This window comes from Halichoerus grypus, chromosome 7 (genome assembly GCF_964656455.1).
Source record: "Halichoerus grypus chromosome 7, mHalGry1.hap1.1, whole genome shotgun sequence".
Classification (NCBI taxonomy): Eukaryota; Metazoa; Chordata; class Mammalia; order Carnivora; family Phocidae; genus Halichoerus; species Halichoerus grypus.
This window is the reverse complement of record NC_135718.1, coordinates 62,323,315-62,350,141: the sequence shown is the minus strand read 5'-3', so window position 1 is coordinate 62,350,141 and position 26,827 is coordinate 62,323,315. Positions and strand designations below refer to the sequence as shown.

At 42.9% G+C, this 26,827-nt stretch overlaps 1 protein-coding gene across 3 annotated transcripts in view; it reads left to right on the top strand.

Annotated features, from left to right (window-relative positions):
• ARID5B (AT-rich interaction domain 5B) overlaps positions 1-14,227 on the top strand; it is a 176,964-nt gene extending 162,737 nt beyond the window's left edge. For all 3 annotated transcript variants that reach the window (XM_078077668.1, XM_036066734.2, XM_036066736.2), the window contains 2 exons: positions 4,372-4,570; positions 8,048-14,227. In XM_078077668.1, coding sequence (XP_077933794.1) covers positions 4,372-4,570; positions 8,048-10,222 — 2,374 coding nt within the window. In that variant the 3' untranslated portion in view covers positions 10,223-14,227. The remainder of the gene's footprint in view (positions 1-4,371; positions 4,571-8,047) is intronic.
• Positions 14,228-26,827: the final 12,600 nt, after the last annotated feature.

Here is a 26,827-nt window from a genome sequence, read left to right as displayed (position 1 = left end):
CTACAACCCTAAAAATTTCCTGCTTCTTTCCCCAACTCTCCAAATTTGAATCAGTTCTAGACAGTATTATAATATCGTTTTGCAGAGCTCTATAAATAGATGGATTCTCATTTCTCCTCCTAAGCACTGTTTGCTCAATGTTTTGGCCCCAAAGTTCAGTCATTCCATGCAGGCATTAATCAATACAGAAGATTATTAGTGGTTACTCGTTCAGATGAGATTTGACATTATTTTCCCTCTGCCTATGGGGAGGGAAGGGGGAAGGCTGCCTAATAAAGATGAAGAGTCTTTTCTTCTTTTGTATGAAATGCAAATGATAAGGACATGTGCCATATACAGTTCTGGAGTGTGAGGCTGCGGTTTTTGTTGAGAAAGAGAGGCAAGACCCCGGAGGATTTTAGAATTTGTAAATATAAAATTATCTGCCTTGGTGTTTAAAGAGAATAATAAAAGGGAGAAAGAGTTGGCAGGTTGCCAGATTACTTACATTACAGTAATAGATTTGCTGACCCCTGATTCTGCTGTAGAGAAATGTATTGAATTTTTCATAATATCAGATGAGGCAGATCTGAAAACCTAGTAGACGGCGCACCATTATTTAACTTTAGATTTAACAAAGCCGAAATCTTTTCAAACCAGCAATTTCTTGTATGATGATAATTTAGTGGCTCAGATGCTAATAAATCAAGGTTATAATGCTATTGATTTGTTAATTTTAACTTGGGTTGATTTTGAGTCATCTTTATTTTTAAAAAGGGAAAAAAGAGAAAGGAGAAGGAGAAAAAAAATCTTGCTTTCACAGTGACTGAATTTAATAAGAATCTTGGTGATAGCAAAAGGCCCCCCTACTGTTTCTGCTTTGGGGTGGAAAATGTTATTCTTGTATTATTCCTAGGGAAAAATAAAATCTCATGCTGCTACAAATCTTATGCCTATGGAAAGATGTTATTTTTTAATACATGATGGCTTACCTATTTCAGAACCATTAATGGCTTCGTAAATAAGCATTTTGCTAATCTGAAATGTGAAATCTGGATAATAATAAAGGCCCATTTATCTGCCTAGCTTTCAATTCCCAGAGTAGATGTAGATCAGGGGTAAAAATCTCTCTGGATTTTCTAATGAATATATTGCTTCTCTTCCCCATTACTTCCGCCCACCTAAAACCCAGCCCACATTCTTAGAGTTGCAGCCCATTGAAAATATTTCTCCTGTGTAATGAGTTCTTGGGGGCTGGGGTGCATTTTTGCTTTTATCTGTATAGTTTAGAAACTGATTAAATCTTTGTTGTACTACAAATATTTGAGGAATAATCATCGGCAAGGCGCAGGCATGTTGCATTATACTAGATTCCTGATACCGTGTGAACCTCCTCAGCTTCCTGCATTGGGCAATGTTGACCTCAATATTGGCTAACCTGTTTGTCATGGTATCACATGTACGCTAAACGTTTAAATGTTCAGAAACCTATAATAGCTTTCATCCTCTTGCACTGTAAAAACTTCTAATAATCAAATGATAAGATCATATCCTGTGGGGTAATTGTGTTGTACCGTGACAGGATAACTGAAAAAACACTCAATGAAAATCGCACCAAACGGAAATCACTATATGAACAGCGATTGTTTGTGTGCTGGGCGAGACCGTGCCCTGTTCTTCAGGGCTTAGCTGGTCATATTTCTACTTGTTTCCTTTTAGCTGCTGCCTTTCTTGTTTTATTTTGGGAACCTTTTTTCCCTGAGCCACTATAATTACCTTTTAGTGATTTAGAAGGGGGGAGACCACTCAATCGACCTTTACACGCACACACACACACTCACTTGCTCACATAGACTCTCCCTCTGGAAGTCTTGAACAAGCAAGGCTTGTGTTTGGATTCAGTTTTACCTTAGTCATGCCTCTTTCCAGATACAAGAAACATTTAATTCCACATTTCCTGCTTCTGGCTTTAGGCCTTTGACCAGCAAAGTGAAATGTATTTTTTACTGCTGTCGACCAGCCAGCTGCTGAGTTGAGTGAAGAAGAAAAAAAAAAAAAAAGAAAGAAAGAAAAGGGGAAGAAAAAAAAAAAAAAGGAATGAAATGGAAATGTTGCCCTGCTTCTTGAATTGGCAAAGTTGTGTGAGGAAATTCAAGTCTCCTTAGCGCCCACCCCTCTGGAGGGCCTGGTGGGGAGGTGAGGGGTCCTCTGGGGCCCGGGCTGGGTGTGTGCCCCACCCAGTTCTCCGCCTCCTCTCCCCCTCTCCCCTCACTCTCTGCAAGGCGGGCTCCTCAAGGTGTCGCCGGCTCAATGAGGAATGAAGTCAAGGGCAAGGGTGGTCCCAGCAAACAGCCACCGTCGGAATACCCAGACTTCAATGCTGCTCGGGTTCCCATGGCAACCAAACACCAGTAAAACAAACCTATCTGTCCCAACAATAAAAAATGTTTTCATTAAAGTCTATTTAAAACATTTTTTTTCCAGTGTAAAATATTCGATGCCTTTCGCTCCCAGACAAAAATCCCCAACCTGCCGATGTTAAAGGGGATCAAGTCCCCGGCAGAACCCTGCAGATAAAAGGGATTGGGGTAAGGTTGGGGACTTTACAGACGAGACAGGATAAGTTCAAGTATGAACAAGATTGCTTTTTTCTCTCTTCTTCTGCTTAGTTATGCTTTTTATTATATAAACATTAACTGTAATATTACAGTGGGAAGCAGGTATTTGGCAGCCATATATTATTTTAGTAAGTCTACATAGAGAGAACAGTTTCCAGTTTTAGCAGCTGTAACATGTTTAAACTCAGTTTGTAATGGGATCTGAAGATAACTATTCCCCATGGGCTGTGTTGATCTTCATGGCTGGCCCACTGCCAGATGGAGGGCTCGAAACTATTATTCACGCCTCCTTGCACATACCTTGTCCGAGCATGCTCAGTAAATGAATTTTGTTTCTAATACGTTGTAAATTGGGATTTCATTTTCCCATAATTTACTTGGTATTTCATTAAACATTGAAATATTATCACAAATGCCCCCACGTCTGTACTCGCAAACCTGAACAGTTGTGTGTGTTTAAGGAGCTGAGATCCAGATTGCATGGTTAGAAACCAATTTCAGGATAGCTAACAGATATCCAAACCAAAGAAGTTTTTGCCTGGAAGTCTTAGTTTAAAAATAATTAGGGTTCCCAATATTTGAACAGATTTATGTTGTTTATAAGCCAAGTACATTTTCTTCACTGAGTCAACTTGTCTTATTTAAAACAAATTATGTTTGCTGTATTAAAGTTCATATTTTTAAGGCTGAGTCTTGTATTAATCCCACAGTGAGTCATTAATCATACCAAATGCATTATAAAAACTTTAATCACTGAAGTTGAAACTGAGATTGTAATGCAATCCATCCCTTTTAATTACATCAGCTATTTCTCCCTTTCAGATCAAGAGCTATGTCGCAAAGGGAAAACAGATTAAAACTAGAGCTGTTTGATGTTTCTCTTTTTAGAACAATTTTATGTACTTTGTTTTAAAAGTTATATAATTAAAGTGCTTGAATTTTTCAGCCCTCTGATTTTTGTGGCTTGAGTGGTCTGTCCTCCTTCCTTCTCCCCGGGGACCTCTTTTGTTTGGCACCCCAAAACGGAGCTCATTCTGGAATCCCCTGTCCGCCTCGGAGCTCAGTTGAAGACAGCTGTCTCTCAGCCCCACTGTGCTTGCATCCCATTAGCCTCTTTATCTTAAGTGTCTGGTTTATATTTTGACGTGAATGAAAACACAAACTCTGGAGGCAGGCAGAACGAGGTTCAAATGCCATCTCTAACAAACGATGTGATGCTGAGGCAAAGATGTGGAGATGACACGGAATAATCTACGTAGTGTATCTAGGACATTAACCTGGGGCATACCTCCTAGAATATCATCCTCATGAGGTCAGGGCCTTTGAATGTTTTGTTCACTGCTGTATCTCAGTGCCAGGAACCCAGAGCACACAGTAGGTGCTCCATAAATAGCTGTCGGAAGAATGATAAAATGGATGGTAGCCATCACGGGTGTTGCTATTATGCCGTGGTGCTGTTGTTAGCTCTTAGCCAGGTTCCGTGAGCTGTGATAATGACGTTAACTCTGGTTGCTTCCGTTGGTATCTTTGGTGTATAGATCACAAAACCAGAAAGGTGTCTTGCAAAGGGGTGTGTAAGTTACCAGGTTCTGGTTTTGGACTGAGGAAGTAGAGCCCTGAACTGTGGAGTGAGTTTCTAGAAATGCGCTGGCGTCACTGGGGATGGAGTCATTCAATAAACCGTTTGTATGGAGAAGAGAAACTAAACCCCAATAGCTTCGATGTTCCTGGAATTGCCTCCCATGATGGATCATCTCTTCTGATATCCTTCCAGATTAATCCTGCCGTATGAAAGGTTTATTAAAGGAGAGGAAGATAAGCCCCTGCCTCCAATCAAACCTCGGAAACAGGAGAACAGTTCACAGGAAAATGAGAATAAAACAAAAGTATCAGGAACCACACGCATCAAACATGAAATCCCTAAGAGCAAGAAAGAAAAAGAGAATGCCCCGAAGCCCCAGGAATCATCAGAGGTGAGTCGCCCTCCACAGAAATACCCGCCCTGTCCCGGGTCTCCCAGAGCCCTGCGTCCACAGCCGGGTCCCTGCACCCCTGCAGCCCCAGACTGACAACGGCCCCCATCTCAGCTTCACAGTTCCCCAGAGGGGGGATCTGTCAGTTTGCTTGGGAGCTGGAAGGCAGTGCGTGCTATTGAATGGGGTAGGCCAGGAATAGGATCTAGAAAGATGGGAACATCCTGTGGAAAACTGAGAGCAAATGCCAGCTTTGAGATAGAAGGAGCCAGAGCTTCAGCTCTGTGAAGCCAAGGGGCTCCAGTGTGAAAGATGTGGCTTCTTTGTCATTTCACAGCCAGTCTATCTGAGGAGCTGGTGTGACTTTGAAACACGCTTTGTGGGTTCTAGCAAGGAGGGATGTTGAAATGATGGGCCATGTCTCTGCAGGACTATCCTCGAAACTTCAGAGACTCTTTTGCCTCCCATAATTGACCTCTATGCAACAGCCTTGGGTTGAGACCAATTTAGAAATATCTTAAGTACATATTTATAGGAGAATTTTGAAATTGTTCCTCTGAAACCACTATTATCTCTCATGTTAACGGGTAGTTTCTGAACCTTTTAAAACCAGCCCCAGCTGCCCACAGCCCCCAACAGCTCTTTGGTAGAAGCCATTACCCGTCAGTGTTCAGCCAGTCATGGAGGCTGATCTGGGCTCTGTTTCAACATGAATAATAAAAAACCCTGCTGCCCATAAAAAAAAAAAAAAAAAAAGAAAAGAAAAAAAGAAATAACTTAGCAGCCACATTTGGAGACAGCATGTTCTAGGATCCAACCCCAGGGGGAATTTTGGTGCTGATATTAAACACCCCCTAAAAATCAGGTTTATAATGAACACATAAGAGACTCCCTAATTAAACACTGGCTTGAAACACACACACACACACACACACACACACACACATACATAATGCACACTAACCTCCTAACTAGAAATTAACCTACCCAACTGACTCCTGTGTAAGAAGATATTATGAATACCAAGAAAAGACTTTTTTGTTGTTTTTATTTTTGTTTCATAATTACTCTAAGCTTTAGTAATTAAAAAAATGGGGGGAAAAAAGATGATGCAGAGAGATTTCTAAACATCTGCAAGCTTGCAACATAAATGGCCAAAAGCAAGGAAATTCCAAGTTAAGGCTCACATTCCATTCTTCCTTTATCCTGTTGGCCTGGTGATTTATTACAGGGTTTTGGATCAGTGAGTTCTATTAGATACCATATGTACAGCATTGCCAAAGCACCAGAGGACAAACTGAGGCCAGAAGCCAGCTGACCTTTGAGTGGCTCCACTTTGGGGACGAAGTTTGAAATGGTTGTTTCGTGAGGTGGGGGAGGAGCCCTCAGCCCATTGCCCTGAGGCCCATCAGCGTGGGAGATGCCTATTGCCAAGAGTAGGGCCCAGCTCCCTCCGGCTCACAGAAACCCTTAAAGCCTTCAGGCTCCCTGTTTCTTATAGGTCCCAATGCCTCAGGGCATTGTAAGTGTCTGGAGTGTCAAAGGGTATCATGGTCAGGTCATCTGAACGACCTGGAATCTCACAACCTCTCTAAGTCAACCGTATGGTAAGAATTGCTCCCCACTTCCAACATAGACCCCTGTGTTTGACCAGGTGTATTTCTTCTCGTTGACTGTGTGTTGGGGGTTTGAATTTTATTGTTGTCATTGGTGTTTTTATTGTCTTTAATTTTTGATGTTTTCAATACAAAGCAGTGAACTCAGTGGAGATAGGAGGGCTTATAAAGCTGTGCCAGGCAAACCCACTGTCTTCAGGTCACTAGATTGCAAGTTTCCTGGTGGGAAGGTACCATGTAACATGTCAAGGCAGACTGTTAAATACCATCCTAGAAAAAGGGTCCTTTACTTTTTTCTGCTTAGCTTTCAGAAACCCCCTAAACCTGTTTTCCAGTGACAACCACAGAACTCCGTGTAACCAACGGCCTAGGTCACAGAAACTTCCATGAGACTGGGGATCCCCTGTAGCTTCACTTCAAACCACAGCCCCATCAGAAGCTAACATTTAAATGCAATTTGCCTTTTTCCCTTGCTGTACTCATTTTTCTGTATTTTCATGTAATGCATAAGCTCAAGAGACCAATGATGATGGTTAATGTAGAACAAGTAATGATATTTGTACTGGAAAAGGCAGCTATTAGTATGAAAGAGAGAAATCGAGAGAGAGAGAGGAAGGGAGGGAGGGAAGAAAAGAAAGACGATAAGCAAAAGCTCTTAGGTCTAACACATCCCTAAAAGACAGGGATATCTTCAAGTAGATTTAAGGAGAAACATCTCTGAAAGGGTGTGATTCCTTAAAATGTCTGTTTCTATGCATCCCTACACCAGCATCCTCAATCTTACCCAAAGATGTTAATGTGTTCAACACTTCTTTTCTTAACAAAGAACAACGTTCAAGGGATGAGACTGGGGGCGGGGGGGGCTTGGGGGAGAAGACCAGCTCAATACGACTGTTTAGTGACTGTTCTCTAGGACATGTCAGGACAGCGTGACAGTTTTGAAAGGGCCTGTCAGCCAGCTGGGTCACAGATGGAAAGTTAAAATGACCTTCTGAGGTCAAACTTTGCACAGCTACATAATGCAATGAATGGGTCAAATTGTGCCCACAACTTCAGTCAATAGGGACACATAAAGAGCATCCATCTCATTGACTACAACATATTCCAGTGAGCAGAAAAGCTGTATTTGGGGCGGTGCTCAATGCCTGCATTTTGATGACTTCATTTTTAGCTTTAATAGAAATGTAGTTTGGTGCAGCCTAGAAGGACTTCGAGTCCCTCTGTCCCTCAGGTAGACAGGCTGGTGTTGCATCTGCATAATTTTCCAGTATTTTAGCATTTTCTGCATGTCATATGGTGCTGAGTAGAAATTAACACTTATGCATTGCTAATTTTATGCATCGTACTGAACACATTAGGATGGGATTTGCTCTCTCAGAGAAAGGCAAGGGGTTCTAGTAAGTTTGTTGCTTGTTGTTGACATGGGGTTGGTTGGTTTTTGAAAGAGAGATGCTTAAAAAAAAAAAATCTTTCTCCAGAGAGTCATAAAGCACAACATGTAATTTAAAATCCATTTGCATAATTGACTGATTTGACAAGAAAACAACCTCAGAATTAAACTATATATTAGAATCAAGGAGTGATAAGATTGTATACCCTCAGTACAGAACACTTTGCTATTTTGATAGGTGTCTCACAAGGGACTTTGAGCGAATATGCATTTCTACCCTAATGTTTCCATAATTTAGATTTCTTTGTTTAGAGCTGTGATTGGGGGGTAATAAAGCTTTACAGAAACTCCCTGAGCTGATTGACAAGCCTGTTTTCAAAGAAAAACTGCTGCGTGTAATATTTTGTTTCATAGCTAAATGTGTCAATGCATTTGGCTTCCTTCTGACTGCCTTTTGAAATATTTTATCAGGTTTCATCAGAGCCAGAGAAGGAACAAGAGACTTTAAATCAGAAGAGCATCACTGAGCCTCTCCCAGCAGCAGACATGAAGAAAAAAATGGAAGGGTACCAGGATTTTGCAGCGAGGCCCCTGGGGTCTAGAGCAGACCCAGAAAAGGACAACGACACAGATCAAGGTGCCAACAGTGAGAAGGTGGCAGAGAAGGTGGCAGAGAAGGAGCCTGCTCCTCCACTCCCGAGTGCCCCTGCGGCCCCTGAAAGGGGTCCGGCCCTGGTGCCGGGGGCTGGCAAACAGTGCCTCACCTCTCCCAGTGCTCTTGTGGACTCAAAACAAGACCCCCAGCCCTGCTGTTTTACCGAGAGCCCCGAAAGTGAACTCCAAGAAGCACCCTTCCCTGGCTTCACCACCACGCAGCCCCCCCTGGCTAACCAGAGCGAGCTGGAGGATGACAAGCTGCCCGCCATGGCGGACTACATCGCCAACTGCACCGTGAAGGTGGACCAGCTGGGCAGCGAAGACATCCACAATGCGCTCAAGCAGACCCCGAAGGTCCTCGTGGTTCAGTCATTTGACATGTTCAAAGACAAAGACTTGACTGGGCCCATGAATGAGAACCATGGACTTAATTACACCCCTCTGCTCTACTCGAGGGGCAACCCCGGCATCATGTCCCCACTGGCCAAGAAGAAACTTCTGTCCCAAGTAAGCGGGGCCAGCCTCTCCAGCAGCTACCCCTATGGCTCCCCACCCCCTTTGATCAGCAAAAAGAAACTGATGGCCAGGGATGACCTGTGTTCGGGTCTGTCCCAGGCCCACCACGGCCAGGGTACTGACCACATGGCAGTCAGCCGGCCCTCGGTCATTCAGCACGTCCAGAGTTTCAGAAGCAAGCCGGCGGAGGAGAGGAAGAGCATCAGTGACATTTTTAAGCACGACAAGCTGGGTCGATCGGACCCCCACCGCTGCAGTTTCTCCAAGCACCACCTTAGCCCCCTTGCTGACTCCTATGTCCTGAAGCAAGACATCCAGGAGGGCAAGGAGAAGCTCCTAGAGAAAAGGGCGCTGCCCCACTCCCACATGCCCAGCTTCCTGGCCGACTTCTACTCGTCTCCTCACCTGCACAGCCTCTACCGACACACGGAGCACCACCTTCACAACGAGCAGACATCCAAGTACGCCTGCAGGGACATGTACAGGGAAGCGGAAAACACTTCTTTTCCTTCCCACAAACACCAGGAGAAGCTCCACGTGAATTATCTCGCGTCGCTGCATCTGCAAGACAAGAAGGCGGCGGCGGCGGCGGAAGCCCCCACGGACGACCAGCCCACGGATCTGAGCCTTCCCAAGAACCTGCACAAACCCACGGGCAAGGTCCTGGGCCTGGCGCACGCGGCCCCGGGGCCCCAGGAGAGCAAAGGCGTCTCCCAGTTCCAGGTCATGAACAGCCAGACTCGGGACTGCCACCCCAAGGCCTGCCGGGTTTCGCCCATGACCATGTCGGCCCCGAAAAAGTACGCCGAGTCGCTGTCGCGGTCGGGGAAGCCTCAGCACGCGAGGCTGGAGAACTTCAGGAAGATCGAGGGCATGGTCCACCCGGTCCTGCAGCGGAAAGCCAGCCCTCAGAACATTGGGGCCGCGCGGCCCATCAAGCGCAGCCTGGAGGACCTGGACCTGGTGATCGCCGGGAAGAAGGCCCGGGCCGTGTCTCCCCTGGACGCGTCCAAGGAGGCCTGTGGGAAGGAGAAGGCGGCCTCCGAGCCGGAGAGCGACGGCAGCAAGGCGGCGCCCGGCGGCCATTCGGGGGGGGGCGCGCCCGAAGGCCACAAGCTTCCGCTCTCCTCCCCCATCTTCCCAGGTCTGTATTCGGGGAGCCTGTGCGGCTCGGGCCTCAACTCCAGGCTCCCGGCCGGCTATTCGCACTCGCTGCAGTACTTGAAAAACCAGACCGTGCTTTCTCCACTCATGCAGCCCCTGGCTTTCCACTCGCTGGTGATGCAGAGGGGGATTTTTACATCGCCGACAAATTCTCAGCAGCTTTACAGACACTTGGCCGCGGCCACCCCCGTAGGAAGTTCGTATGGGGACCTTTTGCACAACAGCATTTACCCTTTAGCTGCTATAAATCCTCAAGCTGCCTTCCCATCTTCTCAGCTGTCGTCCGTACACCCCAGTACAAAACTGTAAGCCCAGCTCTGCCCGGCGTCCGGCGCGGCGTGCCTAACGGAGCTTCCCTCCCAGCCCTGGGGGTGACGGCTTGGAGAATTAGAAGGCAGTATCTCTTCTAATCCGGGGGAGGTGAGATCAGCCCCAGCCAAAGGGGCCGCGAAGGGGAGGTGAACATACCTGATTTTTCTGGGACGACTCCAGCCTTGGCTGGTCAGTCTTGAGCTCCTTCCAACACAGATGCCCTTGCACCGAGATGGGTCACTTGGCACGAGGGTCTCGTGAAGGGATGTATGCGTGTCCGGGAAGAATTTAGAAGACCCCGTCTTGAGTTGCGATGGTCAGGAACAATCTGGGCAAAAAAAGGGGGGGGGGCAGGCATTTCACAGGAAGGGGCAAGGAAGACTGGCAAGCGTTTGCCAAGGGATGCCCCTCTTTTCCTAAAACTCTCCAAGGTTCAATCAATGCAATGTATAGTGGAACTTCAATAGATCTTTCATTTTGACACTATTAAACAATCCAGAGAAGTAAACACTGTTAAAATGACTGTATATATTTGCTTCTTAAAACTACCCGTATCACTGTTTGCTCACCTAATTTATATACAGGTAGTTCCATTTTCTCCCAGTTCCTTCTTGTCCTTTTTTTTTTTTTTTTTTTAATTAAACAGTATCGCTTTTGTTTGCAGGTCTTTTTTTGTTTTGTTTTGTTTTATTTTGTTTTGTTTTGTTTTCAAGGCTGACTGACTGTCCTAGTTGTTGATGTGTGTTTGTAATTTTTCCACATCTTATCATTTTGAGCAGCTTTGGGTGGTAAAGTTATTGTTTACAAATTGAAGCAACTGATTCTAGTGGAACAAATGAAAAAGAAACAGTTGAGCACACAATAGTGCAAAGAATGTTCCTTTGCAGATCCGCAACTTAAGGATTTTGTTCCTCATAAATGGCATAGTTGAAAGAGCTTATACACTGCTTACCCGGCCAAATGCTTTGCTTTGAAGTATTGGGTTATGTGAAAATATCGAGCATTGTACTTACCTTATCTAGGCTGTGAAACTGTCCTACATACCAGAGGAATCATAAAAACAAAAACCTCACTGGCAGCAAGCTGCTGAATAACAAGAGTCTAGAGGACATATTTGTGGGCTGCACAGATATTTTAGGAATTTCAGAAATTAGAACAGAAGCCAAAATGATTTACATTGGTGTTGGCACTGATCCCTTTAAACAGTGTGGGAAAGGGGGTTGGGAAGAAGATGGAGCTCGACTATCCGGAAGAGAACGAGCGGCTGGAGGCCCGGGCACCAGATACCTTCCCTGGGCCGTGGTCTTTTGAGTAATAGGTAGTCACGGTGCCTTCATCGAGTTGGTCTCTTGTTGTTCCCAAGAAGAACCTCCCAGGCCACATCTTTGGGGAGAATTGGCATGCTGGATTACCCGTTTCAAATGAAAGTCATCTTCTTTGGGTTTATGAGGCATTAGATTTGGGTGGATGCGCACCCACTTGGTGGCGTGCATCATGTCTTTAACCACCTGGCAATACGTTGGTCCACTTTATGATTTCTTTTGTCATTGGAAGAAACGGTCAAGTTGTTCACGCAGTCAAAAGATGTGCAGAGTGTGTATTGTCATTCTTGCCACATTATTCCATTCGCTGCTGAGCTGTAACATCAAGGTGGATGCATTTTCTAAGCGTGTTGAAAGTCCATCGATACAGAGTGGATTTTCTTTCCAAGTCCCATCCCTGCTGATACGACTGCTTTGATGAACTCCCCAGCCAACCCTCCCCTCCCCCAACACTCCCAGTAGACATTAGAACCATAGTTAGCCAGTCTTTTACCTCTGAGATATTTAATTCTATGAAAATTGATGACAGTTTTCAACTTCTAAGTAGGTAACTCGACTGCAAAATAATCACAACTGATAAACAATGACACTGCGGCTCTTACACAAAGCCATGCATGCCGTGCATTTGTATTGAAATGTCTCCATGATATGAAGCCAAATATTCAATGTAACATACTTAATATCCAAAGGTGGAAACAAAAGAATGTAGAGATCTAGTGTTAAGAGTTCATTTGCTTCAATTAATTATTTACCTTCCTGTGGAATTTCACATATATATATATATTTACATATATATATATATATTTAATAGAACCATAGATAGACTAGTAGAATATAGATTATAAATGTGTAAGTGCAGATTATCCTGCTATTGCACAAGATAGAGGGGGAAAGAGATCTCAATTCTAGCTGGCCGAATGGCTAGCCAGGACACCTAGAAGAAAGTTGCACTAGATGAATGGTCGCAGAATCAGACGACATGGACGAACACGGAATCTCCAGTGTTTCTGCAGCAGACATGGGCTAGATCATGCATGGTTTCTAGGAGTTTGTTTCTCCAAGAAATGGGGGCCCGCTTGTCCCTGGTGGAGCTCACCTATCCATTTGGAATATGGGCATTTGTTTTCCCCGCTACAGTGATTTCAGTCTGGTTTCATCATGTTGGAATTCGATCACACCATTTTTCAAACAATGTTAACATAGTCCAGCTTTTGTTTTTCTCATCTCTTCCGAGAGGAGACTCACTGTTTCTGTCTGAGGAAGCTCATACCCTCGGCAAAACATCAGGACAAATAAAGAGAAATGGGGGTATACATTCCCAACAGAAGCAGTGTGTTATTTGTTTTAAAACTCCGAACAGAGATCTTGGAAATCTTTCAAAAAGACCATTGAATTCTTCATTGGCTGAGAACTACATTTTTAAAAGTCTTAAATAGGGCTTTGTTTGCATTGTTTGAGTTCAAGGGGCCTTATTATTGAATGGAATTGCACAAGCCTTTCTTTGTGCAATCAAACCATTGTTATTGGTAGTTTAGTAAAGGAAACTGTGGAATCTAATTGGCAATGGAGTCATAAATCTATTTACTGAGCGTGGCTTCCAAGAAATGTTGCAATTCAAAATAGCACTAAGTCCGTGATTTACTGGAGATTTGGAGATTCTAAATAATATTGAAAAAAAAAAAAAAAAAAACCTTTCCATGCAACTTCTGGTTTAACTTTTGGCAACTCAAAAAAACCAAAAAACCAAAAAAACAAAAAAAAAAAAGAAACAAAACAAAAAAACCACCCCAGCCCAACTGAGTTTCAGAATTAAGTATTCTTCTAGTAAGTGATTGGAACTTGTAATATTTGCCACAGGACTGACTTATTTATTTACTAGCTAGAAGCTCTTAAGTTCACTTGTTTATCAGGGCATATACAGAAGGGTTTGTTAAAACTCAATGTTGACTTTACAACTTTCTGACCTGGTGCATGAATTCTCAAGTACTGTATTTCAGTGTGTTGGTGTGTCTGATGGAAATTTCGAGGTGATCCCACAAAAATATTTTATGTAGTGTGCCTTCAAAGAGAACCATTTCTTTCTCTTCACTTGTTGTCCCACAAAGTCACATTTGGTGGTGGTCAGCCAAGTCCCATCTGGTCCAGTTTTACTCTTGTCCCAGTTTTAAAGAGAAATGGGAACAAGTTTGCCCTGGTGAGACCCACACCATTGCAATGATTATCTTGAGCACTTAAATTCCAGTGTTGGCTGTTGATGTATTTGATATTCTGCTTGTCTCCCCATGGTTGAAATATGTCTGAAAAATAGCAGCATAATCTCTTGGCTGTTTATACTTTTTTAAACTTTCCTGTGTTGTAAATATTGTATACTTTTGGTGATTCCAGCTATGTAACCTCTATGCTCTGTAAGGTGATTATTTGTATATAGCAACATGGCCCAGTGATATTACATAGTTTCCCAATGGAGAGGTTATTGAGTAACCTTTGCATTCGTTTAAACACTACCAGAAGAATGCTGAGCCAAACTATAAACACTCAATTTTGTATGTTTTCCAAATTGTACTTATTACTGCTTTTGATACTGTATTACGTGCCAATAGTTTCCCAATCACATAGCAGGCAAGAGATATTTTGTACTTTTTGATCCACTGTAATATTTAATAAAAAATGTTACTATCTGTTTCCTTTTGGGTGTGAACAATCTGTTACCCCTTCCTGAGGAGTCCCAGAGCCTCACAAGGGTTCTTTCCACCCCATTGTCTCCAAATTGGATCACAGCAGCAATGATGAAGATGCTGGTGGCAGTGATGGTGAGGATGGTGTCTTTAGTTTGTTGAGAGCCCTCTGGGTGCCCGGCTGGCATCCAGTATCTTTAGTCTTCACAATCCTGCGTGAATACAGGTATGCCCATTTTACTGATGAGAAAACTACAGCTTAGAGAGGTAAATCAGCTCACGCCAGATCACCTGACTAACAAACCGCAGAGTCGGGAATTGAACCCAGAGCTCTTAAGTCTATGACTTCCTTTGTATGCCACAGTCCTCTCCTGGCAGGTAACAGAAGTCACTCTCTGTTTACTTGGTCCACAAACATTTACTCATGCCTCAGTTGCCAGGCATAATGTTAGGAACTGGGAATATAATGGTGAGGAAAAGATAAATATTGTCTCTGGAGCATATATATCTTATGAGAAAGAGCTAATCAAGTAGTCACCCATATAAATACAAAACCTCACCCTGAGCTAGTTCCGGGGGAGAGAGGGTGGTAACTAAAGTGATACATGAAGAGGAAGTGGTGACTAAACTGACATGTGAAGGATGAATAGGAGTTGATCACGTGAGAGGGAATCAGGAAAAGAGGAGTCCAAACACAGGGCACCACATGTGCAAAGGCCCTGTGGCAGAAACAAGTTTGGCTTATCATAGGAATCCAAAAAAGAGAGAGAGAAAGACCGACCTGTGTGACAGAAGCATGATTTACAAGGTACTGGGAATGAGGTTGAAGTGAGGTGAGAGAGTATAAACAGGGGCCAGCTGAGTAGGGCTAACAGACCAAGCTGAGCATTTTGGTCTTTTTCCTTAGAAAAGGTTGAAGCAGGGAGGTAACTTGTTCAGATTTCCTTCAGTGTCACTTTCCGGCTGCTGTGGAAAGGCAGACTGAGAGCAGTCTAATACCAAGATGGTAGTCATTTCATCTGGGGTGGTGGAGTGGTAGAGTGGACACAGTTCAGAGGTACTTAGAAGAGTGAAGAGACTTAGCAGTGGATTCAATGGGACAATTGATGGCTATTCAGGAAGGGCTGAGAATCTGGGAGAGCAGCATGTTCTGACACCTGATGAGGATGGACAGAGTTCTGACCATCCATCCCCTTAATCCTCTGCCTCTAGGCTTCCCCCTGGTTTTGCTCAGCTTACTATTAGTTGAAGTAATCATGAAGTAGTACCCTGGGTGCTCCCTTCTTACTGGGTCCCAGAGATTGGCACAAGGTAGAGGTTGGACAGACTTGGTGGGGGTCTTGTTTTACAACCCACACCATCTGGTCAGGCTGGACTTGGAATAGACAGGAGAGAGTAAGCTGCTAGCAAGCATGTCACCACAACTCTCAGGGAAAACAGATGGATATTCTGATAAAAGACACTAGGTGCTTTTTCTTATCAGGAAAAGGACATCAGGAATTGCAGCAACATATCCTGGGCTTCACCCTCTTCTTGCTGGCTATCATCCCTTTGTAAATCCAAACACTCCAGCCCCGGGTAGGACCCCTTGCCCCCTGGTCTCCTAGCCTTCACTCTGATTCACATGGATTTCACGGATCACGTGAATTGCTATGAGAACATCAAAAAAATGTTCTTCCATCTATGACACATTCAGCATTTATAGATCTGATACTTGAATCATACACAACAGGAAACATCATGATAAGTTATCTATTTTTACCAGGCTGGGCTGGCAAATACCGTTGGGAAGGAGGGTGCTTTTGCTAAAGATGTCACTCATAGTGCAAAAGCAATGAAAATGCCCAGTGATTTATTCTAGGAAAGTGGCCAAAGTTGACAAATGTTTAAGGGCTGATAGTGACCAGGAAGTGGGTGATCATTTACATCAACAAGTATATAAGTGGCAGGAGGTGGGGAGTAGGGTGAGAGGTGACCTCTGGCCAGGACTAATGTGAAAGAAATCTTAGCCTTCAAGGTTGGCCTAAATCACATTAATTTGGGCTTTGCTAATTCAGAATTTCTGAATTTTGGAATCTCCAGGCTAAGTCCTAGGATAAAAAAACATTCCAAAGTATTTGTTTAACCTGCTTAAAAGAACAAACTATTTTTAATCATGCTAGCCATAACCCTAGGCATTCAGCCAACCGAGTAAGGACAAGGTGATCTGTTCCCTGAGGCATCTATACAACAACTACTACTATTTTAATTATTGTTGAAACTCTCTCCAGAATCGAGCTGTCCAGTGGAACTTCCTAGATGGTGGAAATGTTTTCCAATGGGGTAGCTACTGGGCAGTGTGGCTACTGAGCCCTTGAAATGTGCCTCATAGGATGGAGGTACTGACTCTTCAATTCTATTTCATTTTTATTTATTTAAATTTAAATAGCCACCTGTGGCTAGTGGTTCCTACATTGAACAGTACAGCGCCAGAAGGTCCAGCTGGTCAGCGTGCAAGTACAGATACAGACCCTGTTACAGTCAGGTCAGTATCTGCAGGCAGACTTGAACACAAACACGAAAGCAGAGGCGCCTGGGTGGCTCAGTCAGTTAAGTGTCTGCCTTCGGCTCAGGTCATGGTCTCAGGGTCCTGGGATCGAGCGCCTCATTGGGCTCCCTGCTCAGCGGGGAGCCTGCTTCTTCCTCTCCTCCCCACTTGGGCTCTCTCTCACTATCTCTGTCATTATCTCTGTCTCTCTCTCTCAAATAAATAATCTAAAAAAAATCACTAAAGCAGACAACATTAAGTTTCTTCTTGGCAAAATTCCATTCATCGGTTGGGGGTGGCTATAGATTTAACACTATTTTTCACTCAGGATTAACACATCATAGGCTTTTAAATACTCAACTAAATGAGCAAATAAATCATTAAGAACACATCAAGAAAGAAGTCTCCAATTATGCCATTTTGTCATCAAGTCCTGCTTTTTCTCTTCAATCGGATTGTGTAAGGCTGGAACGCGACTTCCAGAAAGTCTCTGCCATGTTGGTGCGGCCACACTGCTTCCCTCCGTGGGAACTGGATCTTTAACTCTGGAGTCGAGGAGAGGATTCAGCAGCATGAGGGAGGAGATCAAGTGGGGAGAGGCAGCACCAGGGACCAAGTGTGGAGGACTCCACGACAAAATATGTTCAGTGTCCCAGGCCTTGTACTTCAAACCTGGGTGTGTCACTTTATTTCTCCTTTCCACACAGTGACAACTAACCACACAGAGTGACAACTCCGTTATGTGACAGACACTGCTTTACATGTTTGTTCTGTTCGTCTGTCTTTTGGTATTGATTCATTTGATCCTCAAGCATCCCATGATGTAGATACTATATTTATTCCTACTTTCTAGTTGAGGAAAACAAGGCCGTAACTGAGCGTTTGATGACCAGTCAAAACGTGCAGTGCCTACCCTGATTTCCCAGAAGACCCTTTCCGAGTTTTTCTTATTGTGTCCATCTCTTCTCTTTTTTTCCCACCACCCTGACTCAGAAATTCAAGTGGTCAGCCAAACATGTCACATAACACCCTAAAGTTGTTTGTCAATTAATGAGGCAAAAAAGAGAGAAGGCACCAAGAAATAGTATTAGGAAAGAGAAAGAAGTAGACTTTAAATTATTAGAGAATAGCATTAACTTTAAGCCTCCACATTGGAAAAGTTAGATGAAAGGAGCTATTTTCTACAAAAATAGACATTAACAAAAATTTCCCAAGAGAGAAAAAAAAAACCTCCAGTGACAACGAAAAATTTCATCAGGAGTCAAATAGTTCTCCACAAAAAAGCACCAAGCCCAGATGGTTTTAAGAACTTCGTCAGAGACTTGAAAAGAAGAAAAACTACTCAATACTTTTTATGGGTTTATTTTGACCTCATTACCCAAACTCAAAAAGGACAGTGAAAGGAGAAAAAAAAAAAGATCAGTCTTACTTATAAACCAGATGCAACAATCCTAAGTAAAATTTCAGAAAATTATAGGTTTGTTTAGATATGTATATTCATATGCAAATATGTATTCTACATATATGTACATGCATAATACACTATAATGTCATGAATATTTGAAATGTATTAAAAACAGTATTTTACCATTACCAAGAAGAGTTTATCCTAGAGATATAAAGTTGGTGAAATATTAATAACTCTATTAATGTAATAACATGCAAAAGCTAACTGGAAGAAAGTTAAGGTGGGCACATACCTCAAACAATACACAATAATACACAGATGAATTTCAAAGAAGAAAACATGAGAGAACCATTTTATAATCCAGGAGTGGGGAAAGCCATTCTATGATTCAAAATTCAGAAACTATAAAAGATGATTCTCTGTCTATGTAAAAATTAAATTTCTATATGCAAAAAATAAGCAAGTTCAAAATGCAAATTTTACATTGGTAATAAATATTGCAATTCATAAAAATCAGGAAGAAAATGGGCAAATGACAGTAAAATGTACAGGTCTTAAGTGTACAGTTCAGTGACCTTTGATAAATGTGTGCAGCCACGTGAGCATGACCAAGAACAAACTATAGTACGCCTGTATTTTGGCAGAACGTTTTTTCATGACACTTTCCAGTCAATTGACCTACTCTGACCCTGTAGGCAATCACTATCCTGATTTCTATCATCAGATTTGTTTTACTTGTTTTCAGCCCTCTTAAAAATTGAGAAAACAAAGATATTTACCATCACGTCACGGCTTTTATTTAACGTAGTACTGTAGGTCCTTTGCACCATGGTATGACAGGGAAAGGAAATAACCGGTATAAACTTTAGAAAGGAAGAAATAAAATTGGAAAATTTCATAACAATATGATTGCTTATCCAGAAAATCCAAGAATATTTACAGATAAATTATTATAATGAACGAGGGAGCTCAGCACATTTGCCAGCTATAAGATTAAAACACCCAAGTTCATAATATTTTGATCTACCAGCAACAACGGAAATGATACTTTTTTTTTTTTAAGATTTTATTTATTTATTTGACAGACAGAGAGACACAGCGAGAGAGGGAACACAAGCAGGGGGAGTGGGAGAGGGAGAAGCAGGCTTCCCATGGAGCAGGGAGCCCGATGTGGGGCTCGATCCCAGGACCCTGGGATCATGACCTGAGCCGAAGGCAGATGCTTAACGACTGAGCCACCCAGGCGCCCCAATGGAAATGATACTTAAAAAAAATTTCCTTTCAGAGTAGCAATAAAACCAAAAGTTACCTAAGAATAAATCTAACAAAATAACTTGGAAAGCAATTTGGCAAAATGTAGTCAAGTTGTAGATGTGTTTATTATAAACTCAGCGAAAACAGTGCTGGATGGATCTGGAGAACCCTCACTCTTGTACTAAAAGGAGTAAGTAGGGGGATGCTGGTTGCAACATAGGTTCCCACCACACACACAGGACCCCAGAGACACAAAACCACATAAAAATCCATTAATGAAGAATGGATAAGGAAGTATATGGATTAATGTACAGTAGTTACAATGAATATTTTGAATATCTATGTAGCAATGTAAAGAAGTAATCAAAAACTTGATGTTGAGTGAAAAAAATTGCAAAAAAGTTCACACGGTATGGTAAGAATTAAAAACATAAACCAATAGGGTAATACTGCTTATGAATATATTTAACGAATATATAAAGACATAAACAGCAGCACATCAACATCACATTATTTATAGGAGGGAGGAAGGAGAATCTGTTAGGGGAGGAGGAGGCCTTTGGCGGCCTATAAAATTCACTTCTTTTTGAAATCTGGAGTGAAATGGCAAAGGTTAATATTTATTGAATTCGAGTGGAAACAAAGTAGTGATGTATTATGACATATTTTGTATATTTGGAATTATTCCTACTTCACAAAATAAATTAATTGACACATAACGTTGCATGTGGATTTGCGGCCTCAGAGCCTCTGTTAATGCATCTGTAAACGGGGGATAATTAACCCAGTGCCTGGCCTCCCGTCAGGGTTGCTGTCACCATACAAGACCCCTCCATGAGCCCTGAAGTCCCAAGCGGCTGCCATCATTACCACGGCCTGCCCACTCCAAGGGGCACCGTTCACGTGGAGGGCACCAAGTCCCTCCCGGGCGTCAGCCCCTTGCTGAGAGCCTCAGATGCTTTTAGCCCACGTGCCCTCATAACAACCTGGAGAGACAAGTAGATGCGGGCATAGAAAGGCTAAGCGCATGACCCAAGGCTCCTAGAGAGCAGAGTGGAAGACACAAGGTTTGATCCAGGCCCATCTCATTCCAGCGCCTCAGCTTGTGATCCCTGGGTGGCTACTTCTCAGCCCAGGCCTGTCTGCATTCACCCAGAGATACCTCCCAACACGTACCTGCGTGATCAAGACTCCTACCTACTTCTTCTCTTCCTACCCACCCCACCTACCTTCAGGGCAAGGTGGGATCTTTTTCCTGGTTGCCTAATAGAGAGAAGGAGGAGGGCCTGGCATCTCCTCACTAGGGCTCAGATCCGCCATAGATAGCTCGGCCCTTCAGTGCGCCTCAGCCCCAGGCCTCAACAGCTAGGCCCCTCGCCTCAGGCCCAGGTGGGGCTGGCCTCCGGTTATTAGACTAGTGCCCACGGACCGAACAAGAGCACCCTTCTGCTTTTCTTTTAGAGCAAAACTTTGCAGATTGCAAGAGCATAATGGGCACGATTTCCAGCTTAGACTTCTAATGCCTGAGTGGATGGGATAATGCTGTGTGTGGAATAGCAAACGGGCCTGCCCAGAGTAGGAGGATCAGAATAGGGCAGGTGTGGGCATCCCAACTCTCTCCTGAGAAACTGAGGCTGCTGAGTAATGGGCTAGTTTCCATGAGCCAGGAGGATTCATTTACAATTCCTCCTCCGTGTGTGTGTGTGTAACCCAGGTACTATGCTTAAGTGCTCCCACATATATAATCTTCTCATAACAACCCTCCAGGGGTATGTGATTACACCTTCTTTACAGACATGGAAACTAAAACTCAGAATGTTACACAACTTGTCAAAGGTCATCTAGAGCTATTATGACAAGGCTGTAATTCAAGCCCAGACCTTCTGCTCTAAGAGCACATCTTAGACCATCAGCTCTTCTATTTCATAGAGGCCCCAAGAGGGAAGATGTTTTGCTGTATAGTAGAAAAACATCCTACTGACTCCTTTAATTCTTGAAGTTCTGGGCATGCTCCCTCACTTTTTACATAACGTCCGATTCCTGAAGGATGGCCACCCATGTGTTTAAACCAAGTCATATTCAGGAAGTAAGTCCAGCTTCCATTAATTTGGGAAGTTATTTTAGTTTAGAAGGGAACCAAGGGTCAGTGGTCTTCACCAGGTTTAACATCTTCTTAAGTAACCAGCTTAGATCGGGGATATCAATGTCAGTGGATGAAAAATGGACTTTTTGCATGCTCGGATTTGGTGACCTTGAGAGACCAATGTGTGTCGATCCTTTGTTGCAGTTCAAACAAGGCACTGAGTTCTTCATACACATTATTTCATTTTTCCATTGAAACTCCTTCTAGAGAAGGAAACTTCTCTGGGCCAATTAGAGTCACCCAACTGGAGTGAGCCCTGATTGTGAACACAGGATGAATGGCTCACATCGCAGTGCCCAGCCTCTGCCCTGAGCTGACCCAGCAGGGATTCACCTCTCAGGATTTGCACCTTTGCCGCCAGGCTCTCGATGGGGGTAAATGTGAAGCCCACATCCGGGCACTTGGGCTCTCTCTGCCTGGCCTCTTGGTGACTGCTGTTTTTCAGCTTCTCCAGGTCTAGCACCCAAATTTTGGGAAGTTCTTTTATTTATTTATTGTATATTCTTGCTCTATTGCCTCACACAGTCTGTGGCATGTTTGTCACTGGCCATTTCCTCTGTGGGCCGTGGTCCAGCCACACATCACTAACCTTCTTCCAGAACCTGGCCTTCTCCATCCTGCCTCACATGGATGACATGGAGGAGCGCACAGAAAGAGTGAATGATGAAGTGCCTCCACCCAGCTCACACTAGGACCCATAAAATAACTTCATTGGGAAGCTAAGCCACTATGAATCTTTTAAGTTAAAGATGGAGAGTTTAAATCTCTTGCAGTTCACAAAGGCACGGAAAAACCATGGCCATCTCCTGGGTCCTAATTTATTCCATCATTAAAAAGCGACGTGATTTTTATACTGAAAATAAGGCAGATATGTTATGTAATCAAAGGCAAAATTCTTCTGAGTTTTAAGAGTAGAACCAAAGACATCAAAAATACATATCTGCAGCAGGCTGCTTTAGGCTGCAATCCGGCAGATACTCTTCGGGTGGCTCCCACGTGCCAGGCATAGTGATGAGCTCCCAATTATAGCACTGAGTAAGGCAGCACTTGTCTGTTTCTTCTGGGGCTTGAAATATAGCAAGGAAAACAGCTATGAAAGCAGGACTTCTAAGAGTGTTGAGTACTACAAGAGATCACAGTCAAAGAGCTGTGAGAGCAAGGGAAATGGTAACTTCAACGAGGATTCAGGGAAGGCTTCTTGGAGGAAGTGACTTTCAAGCAGAGATCTGGGAAGTGATGAATAGGGAAATAAGATACATGAAATCTCACAAACGAGAGCATGGGGTGTTCTAGGAATTAAAAAAGAGCAGAGAGATCAGTGGCTGGGGTGGGGAAGCAAGACTTCTGGAGTAAGTACTTGAATAAGGAGGTACAAATGCCCTGACTTAGCGTGATACAACCATAGCACGACCTCCCACACAATGGGAACATCAAATATTAGTCAAATAAGTGATCTGACAGATATTACCCCTTCAGGGATAATTTACATTCTAAAAGAGAATGCCAGGCCCAGAAAACCACTGGAAAACAATATGAAACAATAAGAGAATTCAGAAATGAGTTGCAAAGTAGATATATAAAACCAATACTTGTTAGAAATTGTGGTGAAAGAAAAGATCTCATTTAAAATAGCAACCATAAAGAGTCCTAGACATGAATTTAACATGTAATCTGCAGGGCTTTTATTTAAATACCCTTTAATAATCTATCAACAGACCCAAAGATGGCTTAAGACATTGAAAGACAAATAATTGTCTCTGATGGGAAGATACCAATTCTTCCTACATTAATTTATAAATGTAATGAAATCTCAATTAAAATAGCAACTTTTTCTTTTTTTTAATTTTTTATTAACATGTAATGTATTATTTGTTTCAGGGGTACAGGTCTGTGATTCATCAGTCTTTTTTTTTTTTAAGATTTTATTTATTTATTTGACATAGAGAGAGACAGTGAGAGAGGGAACACAAGCAGGGGGAGTGGGAGAGGGAGAAGCAGGCTTCCCGCTGTGGGAGCCCGATGTGGGGCTCGATTCCAGGACCCTGAGATCATGACCTGAGCTGAAGGTAGATGCTTAACCAACTGAGCCACCCAGGTGCCCCCGTGATTCATCAGTCTTACACAATTCACAGCGCTCACCATAGTACATACCTTCCCCAATTCCATCACCCGGCCACCCCATCCCTCCCACCCCCCTCCACTCCAGCAACCCTCAGTTTGTTTCCTGAGATTAAGAGTCTCTTGGGGTTTGTCTCCCTCTCTGGTTTCATCTTGTTTCATTTTTCCCTCCCTTACCCTATGATCCTCTGTCTTGTTTCTCAAAATCCTCATATCAGTGAGATCATATGATACTTATCTTTCTCTGATTGACTTATTTTGCTTAGCATAATACCCTCTAGTTCCATCCACGTCATTGCAAATGGCAAGATTTCAATTTTTGATGGCTGCATAATATTCCATATATATTTACCACATCTTCTTTATCCATTCATCTGTTGATGGACATCTTGGCTCTTTCCATAGTTTGACTATTGTGGACATTGCTGCTATAAACATTGGGGTGCATGTGCCCTTCGAGATCACTACATTTGTATCTTTGAGGTAAATACTCAGTAGTGCAATTGCTGGGTTGTAGGGTAGCTCTAAAATAGCAATTTTTAACTTAACAAAATGATATTTAAAATTTTTTTGTGTGGAACAGATGTTTAAGATTAATCAGAAAACTTCTTAAAAATAAAAGACAAGAACTAGCCCAGGTTGATGCCAAAATCGTTTTAAAGCTGCAATAATGAAAATAGTGCATTATGAGACAAAAATAGATCAATGAATAAGAATGAAAGGTCCATAAATGAAACCAAATTCATATGGAAACTTGATGTTTGAAATGGTAACACTTCAAAATATCAAGGAGAAGGTGATTAGTCAATAAACGGTATTGGAGAAAGGGGCTAACTGGAAAGAAAAATAAAGCTGGGTCTCTACTGGAGGGGGAGAAGAACCATGAGAGACGATGGACTCTGAAAAACAAACTGAGGGTTCTAGAGGGGAGGGGGGTGGGAGGATGGGTTAGCCTGGTGATGGGTATTGAGGAGGGCACGTTCTGCATGGAGCACTGGGTGTTATGCACAAACAATGAATCATGGAACACTATATCTAAAACTAATGATGTAATGTATGGGGATTAACATAACAATAAAAAAATTAAAAAAAAAAAAGCTGGGTCTCTACCTCATTTATTATACTAATACCAATTCCAGATGGATCAAAGATTCAAATGTAAAAAAGAAACTATATGAATTATTCTGGAAGAATAAATGACTGAGTTCATACACCAGGAATAAGGAAGGCCTTGCTAAGTAGGGCTCAAAACCCAGGAACCATACAGGAAAAGACTGATACGTTTGACTCTATACAAACTGGAATTTTGGGGATAAAACATACCATAAACCGAGAGAAAAGACAAATGACAAGCTGGGAAAATATTTAACTGATGTGACAGGAAAAGGGCTCATTTCTTTCATTTTTAAAAAGTTCATGCAAATAAAATAGAGAAATGACAAACAATGGCCACCAGCAGTCAATACCAAAAAATGAAATAAAAAGTAGTCAGTCAATATGAAAATATGCTCAACATTACTCATAAGTAAAGGCATGCAAATGAAATGGCAACAAGAGACTTTTCTGAACTCAGATTGTGAGAAAGTAAAGTGAGGAGGCCCATTCTGAGAAGACTGGAGAGGCGAGCTCAGGTAGACTCTGAGCCGTGGGGAGGGTGAGCCACTGGTCCGTTGCTGGAAGGAAACTTGGCAAAATCTATCTGACTTTTTTTTTAAATAGTAAAACAAATGAGTTTTTTTTTTATATTTTTAAAAAATTTTTATTATGTTATGTTAGTCACCATACATTACATCATTAGTTTTTGATGTAGTGTTCCATGATTCATTGTTTGCATATAACACCCAGTGCTCCATGCAGAACGTGCCCTCTTTATACCCATCACAGGCTAACCCATCCCCCCTTCCCCCCTCTCCTCTAGAACCCTCAGTTTGTTTCTCAGAGTCCATAGTCTTTCATGGTTCCTCTCCCCCTCCGATTTCCCCCCCTTCATTCTTCCCCTCCGGCTATCTTCTTTTTTTAAACATATACTGTATTATTTGTTTCAGAGGTACAGGTCTGTGATTCAACAGTCTCACACAATTCACAGCGCTCACCATAGCACATACCCTCCCCCATGTCTATCACCCAGCCACCCCATCCCTCCCACCCCCCACCACTCCAGCAACCCTCAGTTTGTTTCCTGAGATTAAGAATTCCTCATATCAGTGAGATCATATGATAGATGTCTTTCTCTGATTGACTTATTTCGCTCAGCATAATACCCTCCAGTTCCATCCAAGGTACTACGATAGACCGAATGTTTATGTCTTCCCCACATTCCCATTCAGTCCTAACCCCATAATGTGATGGTATTAGGAGGTGGAGACTTTGGGGGTGATCAGGTCATGAGGGTGGAGCCCCGTGAATGGGATCAGCGCCCTTATAGAAGAGACACCAGAGAGTTCCCTCGGCCCTCCCACTGCATGAGGACACAAAGCAAAGACGGCCATCTATGAGCCAGGAAGGGGTTCTCTCCAGGCACACAATCTGCTGGCACCTTAACTTTGGACTTCCCAGCTTCCAGAACTGTAAGAAATAAATTTCTGTGATTTATAAGCATCCCAGTCCATGGTATTCTCTTATAATAGCCTGAATGGACTAAGACAGATATGTATCATTTAGCTCAGCAACTACTCTGCTAGGAATTTCCCTGTATAAATATACCTACAGAAGTTGGTCAAAAAATATGTATAAGAAATATCTTCCTATATTACTTAAATACCTCTTGCAGGGAGAGGGACTCACTGAATGGCTATGGAAATAGAACAAAGTGAAAGAAAAAAATATATGTAGAGGTGTATTCTTTGCAGCATTGTTTGAAATAACAAATCCCAAAGCTAAAGTATGGGGCCCCCATGCCATGGGTTCTCCTGCAGCTGTGAAGAAGAACGAAATAGTTTTGTGCACAGGAGACAGGGGAAAAGCAGTTATAGGCCCATGGGTCCAGCATCATCCCTTTTGTGTCACAATTTTACAGGAAAAGATACATATAAACGGATGATGATAGTTAGATCGACAGATATGCACACCGGTACAGACATAAACAAATTATCTCAAAGCAATCAAAAATAATTTATCTTTTGGCAGACACATGGGCCTGAGGGACGAGGTTTTAC